The sequence below is a fragment of the Aptenodytes forsteri genome, unplaced genomic scaffold (assembly GCF_000699145.1).
Source record: "Aptenodytes forsteri isolate BGI_AS27 unplaced genomic scaffold, ASM69914v1 Scaffold93, whole genome shotgun sequence".
NCBI lineage: Eukaryota > Metazoa > Chordata > Aves > Sphenisciformes > Spheniscidae > Aptenodytes > Aptenodytes forsteri.
The window spans coordinates 9,879,447-9,889,502 of NW_008794665.1; the positions used below are offsets into that span (position 1 = coordinate 9,879,447).

At 46.0% G+C, this 10,056-nt stretch overlaps 1 protein-coding gene across 1 annotated transcript; it reads right to left on the reverse strand.

The window, feature by feature from the left end:
- Window positions 1-803: 803 nt before the first annotated feature.
- Window positions 804-9,878, reverse strand: SH2D4A (SH2 domain containing 4A). Its single transcript, XM_009273593.1, has 9 exons — window positions 9,704-9,878; window positions 8,756-8,915; window positions 8,067-8,226; window positions 5,898-5,963; window positions 5,348-5,486; window positions 3,852-4,068; window positions 3,325-3,455; window positions 2,258-2,478; window positions 804-1,003 (listed from the first exon to the last, which is right to left on the reverse strand). Exons 1-9 carry the CDS (start codon window positions 9,876-9,878, stop codon window positions 911-913), a joined length of 1,362 nt encoding a protein of 453 aa, XP_009271868.1. The 3' UTR covers window positions 804-910.
- Between the last annotated feature and the right edge of the window lie 178 nt (window positions 9,879-10,056).

Consider the following 10,056-nt stretch of genomic DNA (forward strand, 5'->3'; position numbering starts at 1 on the left):
AGTTCTATGTTAAAGTTTACACCAGATGCATCTCAGTAATCTGGACACAACTTTCAATAAATAGCTCCATTTCGGAAAATAGCATTCTTTACTGGCAAACACTCTTCTGTAAACTGTACTAATACTGATATAGGTCCTGCTGCTTACATTTTTTAGGCTCTGTGCATGTGGTAGTCTTTCATACAAATTCCTGTATCCCTTCTCCTTTCCCTTTCAAAAGGTTGATCCCTCTCTATGCAGAAAGGCCAGTGTGGGATTTAAATACAAGTTAAAAGAGTGAGGATCTATATTCAGAGGCTAAAAGAGTTAAAAAAAAGCACTTTTCATGAAAATCCCTCTTCACAGAGAACACCTTTAACTGAAAGGCACTGAGGGTTTGCTCGGATGTTTGGCTTGAATATGCCTGATTCCAAGGGCACAGCATTTTACAGGATTAAGCTTCACATTATGCAAATTACTATATCAAGACCGATCACCTCTCCAAGTTGTTTTGTGCCTTCAGGAAGGTATGATCTCATTCAACTGTAGATATTAATCTATTTCCCAGATGGCACACAACCTTGCATTCAAGAACAAAAGGCAGCTCGAATACGGAAGTCCCCCAAGAAATCTGGAAAAACCCACTGAAAATACGTGACAGTATCTCCCTGTTCAACTGATTACTTCATCACCTCATTCACTCTATTGTGCGGGATACATCCAGGTGCTCTGCAGCTTGCTGGGCTGATGCATCCTTTAACTCAGTTGATATGACAAGCCCACAAAAGTACTTATCCTCCCACTGCTTTGTTGTGAAGGATATAAAATAGAGGCACTTATGGCAACTGTTTCAGGTAAGCATCAGCAACTCTAGTTCGAAGTTCAGTCTTTGTGAATACAAGCATGGGGCTGCACAGCGAGACCGGGAGGTTCACTCAAAGAGAGAGATGTAATCTGGTTCTTGGTCCTCTTGGCCACATGGATAAAGCAACAGCTCCTTCCCCAGGGAAGTGATGGGTTCATTCTGTTGATATAGGATATGATTAAACACCACCTTTCAAGCAGACCCTACCTATCACAACATCACAGGGTGGACAGCAGTCTCTCTGCTTCTGTTACAATGTGGACTTGCTCATACTGCTGTGTGATACAGTTCAGTGCCTTGGGGAACTCAGGGAAGGACCTACATGGCTAACCTCTGTCTTCATAAAACAATGTCTGTGCTCGGTGCAGTAACCCAGTGACACAACTCTGGCAGTTCTCAGAAAAAAGCTGTGCTTGTCTCGTAGGCAACCACAGCTTCTAGGGCGTGAAATGCTGCCCTGCCTAGAAAGTGCTGGAGCAAGGACTGTGTAGTGCAGGAGGTCTGTAGGATTCTTTGCAGACTGTGGGCATGGCTCTATCTTTAATATAGATATGCACAGCCAGGCTTTAAATCCTCTGGCTCTGGTACCAATAGCCATATTAGCTCCTACTTTCAACAAATTCAGCCTGAACTGTGAAACCCATGCAAGAAGCAAGTTCAGGTAGCCCAGGTAGAGCTTCATATAGCAAATGAACATAGATATTTTCCTCATGTCCAATTTTGTTTAGCCGTCTGTATTAGGCTAGGCACTTATTTAAAAGAAACACAGATTTTGAATGAACCTTTAGGCAAAATGATTGTCCTGTCCCTGGGCAGACCTTACAGTAAAGGAATGAACAATCCATCTGGCCCTCCTTGGAGCTCATGTAACTGCAGTCAGTGCTAGTAAACACTGCTGTTATTGTTGCAAGAACATGCCAACCTTCTTCCTTTCCTTCTATTTTTTATCTTTGCTCAGTATCACACCTTGCCTGCTTTGAGATTATAAAGATAACCTTGTTCTCTTTCATGCTGAAGCTAGAGACAAGCAGGATTTTCTGCTTACCCAACTTGCTGGGACCCCACAGCCCCGGAGAGACTCCAATAAAAAGGAGTCTGCCTGAGTATGCTGTCACCTCTCACCTTACCAGCATTTCTACTAAACAGTGTGTAAGTAACTTGAGCCCTGTGGGCAAGGTGTTCTGCACACTTGAGGGGGAGTGTGTCAGGTCTAAGGTGTTTGAAATGTGTTAGGTTGCCTGAGATGTACTCATCAGGCTGGCATATCCTCCTGGAGCAGCACACAGGATACCCAACGGCAGCTAAAATGCGTCTAGTTACCTATTTTAAAACAACTGAATCTATTCTTTCTTATTTTGAAGTGCCCTGAGGCAATTAAACAAACAGTTAATGAATGTATTGCTAGATGTTCACCTTGTGGTAGTCTACAAGGTCAGCCAGCATTGAATGTTGTAGCTGGTCCACTCCAAGGAAGCTGTAGGAATCACTGGAGGCATCAATGAGGAAGTGTTTACATCCTTCCACAGACCGATAGGAGAGCACGTAGCCTTTGATTTTCTCACTGACCCGGACCAGAAAACTCCCCGGTACTGTTTTATTCAGAAGCTCCTCTGCTTTCTTAGAGGTTAGGATACCTGTTCAAAACCAAAACACAAAACTGAAGAGAGAAAAGCATTTGTGCAGGACTGGATGGAACAGTACTCACAAGAAATCTGCTTTACCGCTCTAAAACCGGTCCATGACACTTCAATCCCTTACATTGTTTTCTTGCCCAATAGCCCAGGAAGAACAGTACTGCTATTGCTAGTAACAGACCATGGCCACGTGCTAACTGTGCTTTATGTTAACTGTTCCAGACTTGGCTGACTATGAATGATAAATGTGCAGGGCTCAAAAGAACAGTTTCTGTGTTATGAGAGAGAACGGCATTGCAGTGTGTTGTATGTTGATTCCAGTATAGCAGGGCTGTGCAGACAGTGATCACAGGTCCTGTCAGAAAACAATGCAAGCATTGAAAGCCCAGTTACAAGAGGATAATGCTTTTGTTGCTGCAGTCTTGGATTGAAGGGGTTTCCAAAGCAAGGGAGATGGATGGGGTCGTGATGACCTGTTAGAAATGGGACGGAAAGGTGATGGATTATGAGCATGTATGGAGGGAGAATGACCTGGGGCCAAGGATGAGGTGTGCCCAAATCTCTCTCACCCTGGTCCAAACAGTTACCAGGGTAACCGTGCATCCAGTGCAGGGAGGCAGGGGTGGCACAGAGGTACAGGGTATTTTGAAGATCTGGCCTCTGTTCTAACACTTTAGCTTGCCCTTTGTCATAATCCTAAAGGAATGTAAACTACATTCATAGAAATTTACAATGGAAAACCTAGCCACCTTTGAAAAGCTCCTGGGCCCAGCCTGTGGCAGCAGCCACGTTAGCAGAAACAACTCCTTGAAGAGTTGTGTTGGGGCAGAAACGCTCAGGACTCACCATGGAACCAAGGTGCTATCGTGTCTGTGGTTTTCTGATAGCCGGCTCGGAGAGGGAATTGCTCCTCTTTGAACCATTTGATGATGCTTTCTTCGGTGGAATTGGAGATTGTCCTCTGAATTCCCTCTTTCCTGTTAGAAAAGACCGTGGTTTGTGCATCAAGTTCAAATGACAGCTTTTGAGTCCTTGGCAGGACTTACCTTTTGTTCAGGAAGTTAAGAACAGCCCTAAAAAGAAGGCTTACACTAGTGTCAGCAATATTATATGGTTTTCAGTGGACGCCTGGCATAGAGGATGTATAGTCTAGGCTTAGGACGCTCTACTAAATAAAGTTGTTACCCTCCAGGGCTGAACAAATAAGCCTCATCACACCCTAGGCTGGAATGTAGCCTAGGCTCTGTGTTTTCCCCTGCTGGGTGTCTCCTCCATGTGAGGAGGAGAGCTAACCATTCCCACCTCAACCATCCCATGCTAGAGCAGAAGAATCTCATCCCTTCTCCCCTCCACAGTGCACAGGGTTTCCTTACCTAATCGCTCTCCCGTTTGCCATTGCAGGAGGTAGAAGTTTAGGCTTGGGGGGGAGAGGTGGATATTGGAGTCGTCGCCGATCTCCTGCTGTGGCACCCTTGGAAATATCTGCCTGCTTCCCTCTGTGGATACCCTGCAGTGAAAGCCTTCTGTAGTCATCCCTGGCTTGCCGTGCAAGGGAGCGTCTCTTCTCATCTGCTGCCTTGGATTTCCGCACTGGAACAAAAAAGGAGTCCTACAGGAGCGAACAAGCAGGCAAGTTTTAAGCTTGCTGCCCTTTGGCCACCTTCCTGCTTGATGAAGTGGAAGAAAAACCCGTTTCATAAGGTGAAAGATGCACTCAATTGTGAGACCATTTGCCACATGTATCCCATTACTTTTGGGCATCTGCTACTTAACAGGGTCCAGTTTTTATTCCTTCAAGAGATTAAAAATCTGGGTTCTTTCTGGGCACCAGGTCCCTTTGTACTTAAAGACTACTTGGTTTTGTTTTGGATGCTGACTCCTGGTTCAGACATAGATTTCTGTAGTGCCTTTCATGTGAGCTAGCAGCAGGGGGGCGCGGGGAGGATGCATGGAATAAAAGCTGCTGAAATGACCCTAAATCAATCCTTTGAACGATTTGAAAGTGCTGATCATTTTTTGAGGGTTGGAGGGAGTCTTGCTGAAACTGTTACAGAAAGTGGAGAACTTGGCTGGGTTGTTGTTTTGGTTTGGGTTTTTTTTTTTTTTTTTCTGTAAAACTGCCTTGATTGTCTAGGTCCAGCTCATCCTGGAGTCTGTAGGAGTAACGAGCTCTCCAGTCAGTCTGAGTTAGGCTAGTTCTTTCCTTGCTTTTGTAATCAACTTCAGTTTGTGGGGGTTTTTTTATCAGTAAGAAAAATAAAACCCTTGGCCTGAAGTGGAAACAATTGGTAGTGCAGCATTGCCATCTACTGAGCAGCAGGGGAGGAACGGGGGGAAAAAAAAATGCATCAGGTTCTCCTTCAGGAAGTATTTGGCAGCAGTGATGGATGCTACTGCATCTCATACTGTTTGCCATTTTCCTTCCTATCGTTGTGATTCATTACACGAGACAGTGCAGCAGGGCTCCGCTTATGTGGGATCGTGCTTGGATGACAGGGAAGCCCTTTTTAATTAGTCCCTGTCACCCATTATCCTTGCCGTCAAGAGCAACGGTTACTACAAAGTCCTATGGAAGGCCAGCTTCTAGCTTAAAATTAATTATCCTGGCTATACTCATGTGGTTCCTATTTGTTGCTTGTTTTAATATAGTATCTGTAGGACAAATTTTCCATTTCCATGCCCAGCTCTAGTCTCAATGCTGTGTGGACTCAGAAATATTTCTGATAATGCAGCGCTGTATTTCTTGGCAGTACTCTCCACCCACTGACCGATTATTCAGTTCCAGTGTGGCAGGAGAAGGGTTGCGATCATCCCACAGAGCCCTAGGATTTCTCAAGTCCCATAGGAAAAAGTCATCCTAAGATCTTACAGGATTCCTGCCATTCAGGCTCATTCTCATCCGATTTCTGCAGCGTCCTCTGGCTCTCTGAGCTGGGGTGGCTCTGTGGTATTGCCTCCTGGGGAGCTGTGGTCTCTTCTTCTGAATGTCTCCTCTGTGTTTCCTTTGTCTATGAAAGAAACAGTATGTTCAGCTTTGTCCCAGGCTAGTTTTAACCCTGCTTTTTAGCTAGCCTTGAAATACTGGGAACTCCATTCTTTATTGTGAATCCCTCCGATTTCAACAACATACAGATCCTCTGTCTTTACTGCAGGTGACAACAGAGGAAGTAAGGGAAAACAGTCTACCAGAAATCATCAGGAGCATCCCCCTGTGCTGCTCCCCAGTCTGCCAGCCTGGCCTGCTTTGTATCATCTCCAAATTGTCACACTGTACATGAGGAGCACGGCAACACTGGATAAAACTGGTCTGAGAGATGAGGACATTCTTGGGTCAGATGAGGCTCTGAGGCTGACTGGGCCTCTAGGATAAAGTCTGGGCCCCACTCAATGTGTTAGGAGCATCCTAGGTTGCCACTTACCTGTTGGAAGCCATGTTTCCTCATGTGGCAGTCTGCCAGCATCTGGTGAACATCTCTGGTTTCCCTCTAGGCAGAGGAAAAGAGCAGTGAGAAATAAATGTGGTGTTAGGACCATTGCTCTTTTTTGGAGCAATAGGTGTTTAATGCAGAAGCAGTGATGTGACTTTTATGTTAACAAATTTTGCCAGCCTTCCCTGACAAGCATTCTTTTTTTTCATCATATTAGGCCTAATATGCCACAGGAGGAGAACTCAGGGGTGTCAGGATTGTCATAAGCACGCCTAGATCCGCTAAGCAATGCTCCCAAGTGCTCCAGGGAGCAGTCCCTTCCCTCCCTCCCTCCCTCTAAAGCAAGCCCTAGCAGAACCTGCTATCCACAGCTTTACCTGCCTGTGCTTGTTTGCTGCTGTGGCTGGGGTGCTGCAAACCCCTGCTCGTCAAACTGACCCAACTAGTTGCATATCTCATGTTCGCTCTTCCCTGCAAACCAGTCTAGCTACCCTGGCAGCAGTTTCTAGCTGAGACCTGCCTTTTAAGATGAACAGTTAGACTTGCCTTTGAGCAAACACCCACCCACCTCCCTGCTGCCTCCCACAGCACAGTGAGTAATGAGTTAACTGTACTATGCTGCTTACCAAGGACACGCTTTGTTTTATCTCCATCACCTACTTGGCTAATATTTAATATGAACGTGGCTTTCCAATTTCCCTCTCCTTGACAGGAAACTAGGAACTTCAAATATGTGTGAAGCAGCTTCTTTTCTTAGATCAGCCCCCCATCCCCTGCAGCAGACAAAGCACAATGCCTGGATCCCTCAGGTTAAATGGGAACTAGATCTTGGAGAAAGCACTTTAACGAGGGAGATGAGAAAAAGCCCCTCTCCAGGCCTAGAAAATGCAACAGGGGTCTTCGGTCTGGATCCCTCCTTCTAATAGCAAAAGCCCCAGAAACCTGGGAAAAATTACTAACAATACAATGACAGAAAACAAAAGTAAAATATACAACTCCCCTCTATTTCCATGCACAAGACTTAGAAAGGGGTTTAGATATTTTTTTTGGTGGTGGTGGGATTTTTGGTTTGGGGGTTTTTTGCCCTTTTTTTTTTTTTTAGCTGTGACTAATAGCTTCCTTCGAAAAGAAAAAAAAAGCTGTGACTAATAGCTTCCTTTGAAAAGAAAAAAAAATCTCCCACCTAGTTGCTCAACTTCAGCAAACAGTGCTAAGAAAAACCCTGTATGACTCAGAGGCTTTTGATAAAGGAGACAGCCGCTCCAAACTCCCTTCAGTATTTTGGTAGCAGCAGGAGAGGCGCTTTGCCAAAACCCAACCATCAGTTATTGTGCTTTTTACACTGAAATACAGAGTGGCTGTATAATAAAAGAATATACACTCATACAAGTTAGCAGCAAAAGGCTGAATGAAAACTCTGCTGAATGAGATTGGACTTCTCCCATTAAATTGGCAAGGTGTTCTGTTCAACTTTGGTTGCATGGGTAGTTAATTTAACTCATCTTTTTCTCAGTTCTTTGCAGATGGCTTTTTGTAGCTGGTTAAAAAGTAGAAATGTATTTATTGCTGGAGAAAAATATTTCTGTAATGAAACACCACAGCAAAGCAGACGCTGTAGTTACTGCATTTGGAGTTGTCCTGTGCTGTCAAGATCATAAGCTATTTTCTAACTATTTTAGAAGACAAAAAAAAAAACCAACCCCTAAAATATGCATGTCAGAGGATGCTGGTAAAATTGTCTTCATCTGTTCTTTTATACAAGTAGATGATTTGTCTGAGGGCTGTAGCCTTGCATGTACAGATCCTGAGATAGCCTCCCCAGTCTTGCCCCAAAAGCCATTCATACCAGCCACAGAGCAGGAGGGAAAGTACTGCAACCCTTGTTTTACCCACAGAGAATGGAAGCAAAGGAATCCAGAGTAACTTATCCGTCGGTACGGAGCAGATCTATCCCAGCTGAGAATAGCACTCAGACCTCCCGAGTCCTAAGGAAGGATGTAACAGCACGGCTTCTTCTCTGACTACAGAAGAAAAGCCTTAACACTTAGCTGTCTTTTTTTTCTTCTTCAAATTTCTATTTACAGCAACCAGGATTTGCTGTACTTCCTAGATCCCAAAGCACATGTTTCTGATAGTTACAGAGAAAAGGGGGAAAACTACCTTTGTGAGCTCCTGGCTTTTCCCTGTTGTAGCAGCAGCAGTTTTTCTCCCACCTTCCTTCTTTTCCTCCACAGTGCTTTTTTTATTCCCGTGAAGGTCTGTCTCACCCAGGCCTCCTGGTTGTGGATGTAGAGACCGTGTTACAGAAGAATCAGTCTCTCTGAAATGCGAGAGAGGGAGGACTTAGGAACCTGAGGGAGTCACCTTCTGCTCTCTGAGCATCTTGTGAGGAAGCTGCACGTGACCAGAGCAGTGCTGCCATGAAGTGACGTGCATGCGGGCAGCTATCTTATCTCCAAATCAGGTAGATGGAATAATTAAAATAATGACTTGTGGTGAGTAACTGTCATCCTGCTGTACACGGGCACCCGTCAGTGAATCAGTGCAATCCAAACTCATCACCTGCTGCAGTAACAGAGCTAGCATTTCCTGTGGTCTGCAGAGGGTAGTGCGCAGGAGCCATATCACGGGAGGCTCGATGAGCTGGGGCAAGCCTCAGGCTGGAGCTGGTCTCTGCCAGCATTGTGTGTACTCGCAGAAAGCCAACCTTTGCCTGTGCCTTTCGCCTGCAAGTCGAGTGTGACAGTGCTAACCACAGCCCCTAAAGAGAAGACTCCAGCCTCTGGGTCCCTAGAAATGCCTTCTCCTCTGTGTCTACCCACTGAGTCTTCCAGCTGAAGGGTGCTTACCTGCCCTCCTTGCCTTGCTCTCTCGCTAACCGCTTTGCCCTTTGTGCCTGGATCTCTTCACAGATGGCCGTGTATGATTTATCTGAAGGATGCTCGCCCATCACCCAGACCCAGACATCGTTGTCAGCGCCGAGCTTCCACGTCACCGACTTCCCGTTGGCTAGAAAAGAAGCGGCTCTTTGGCAAACACTGTTTGCTTGGTGACTCCGAGTAGGTCCTGTGTCCTGCCTGCTGTGCCCTCCTGGCTGCTGCCAATGGCAGAGTCTCTCCAAAAGCAGCTGTATGTGGGGAAAGCTTGGCCGGGACGCAGCACGCACCTCCCATTTTGTTTCACGGTACTGAAACCAGGTCAGTGAAGGAGGCATTTCTGAGTCTGGGGGCAAGGGAGAAGGCTCACCACTGTTTCCTTTCTTGCTTTAATTCCTTGCCACTGCCCTCCTCAAACTATGTGAGGGTGAACTATCTGCAAACAGAGCATGCGGTGGAGAGCTGGGAGAAGAGGGCTATCTTCCTAGCAGCTGGCATGCTGTGTAATCCTGGCAAGGGGACTTCAGGTCTAAAGCCACAACAGGAACCTCCCTGCAGATCTGGTGCCCCAGGACAGACGTTCAAGTCCGTGGATATTTTATAGACAGATTCAAAGGCCCCATTTAGTGGGAAACTTAATGAGATGCATCTCCTGGGGACAAGTAAGCCCTGTCTTCCCAGCTAGGGGAGTTGAGCAATTTGGTCAAGGACAGAGTGTCTGGGCCAGGGAGCAAAACCATTGCGTGCCTGGTCAAAACTACCCCATCGCAGGTGGGTTTAGTTATGGTTTGGAAATACAACTATGATATGTCCCTGGAAGAAGAAATTACTCTAAGGACACATTACCTCCTATTCCTAGGGAGCAGCTGACCTGGCCAGATCTATGCCAGAGGGGGAAGGAGCCAGCAGGCAGAGACTTACCTTTTCTCGGCAGTGGCTTCTTTGCTGAAGCCTTGTCCACAGCAGCTTCTCTTTCCTCCCACCGTCTGATCTGTTCCTGCCTCATCTTGAAGAAGAGGATCTGCTTCTGCTCCTCGCTGAGTTCTGCCAGCAGGTCAGGATCGATGTACATGTCTGATAATATCTGTTTCAGCATGGCTGCAGGTTTCAGTTACACACGTTTGTGGCGATGATCTCCAGGGATCAGATCCTCTTTCTGGCTCCAACAAGAGAGAGTCCCTCCCTGCCTGAGCCTGGAGCAGGAATGCAGGCGTGCCAGAGTAATTATACTTCTTTCTCTTTTTTTTTTTTTTTTTTACCTCAGACTTCTTCCA

Coding starts and splice junctions, on each gene's coding strand:
- SH2D4A (XM_009273593.1), bottom strand. CDS start 9,878: ATGCTGAAACAGATATTATCAGACATGTACATCGATCCTGACCTGCTG. Junction 5,487..5,897: donor GGAAACATGGCTTCCAACAG/GTAAGTGGCAAC, acceptor TTTCTTTCATAG/ACAAAGGAAACACAGAGGAG. Junction 1,004..2,257: donor ACCTTGTAGACTACCACAAG/GTGAACATCTAG, acceptor CTATATCAACAG/AATGAACCCATCACTTCCCT.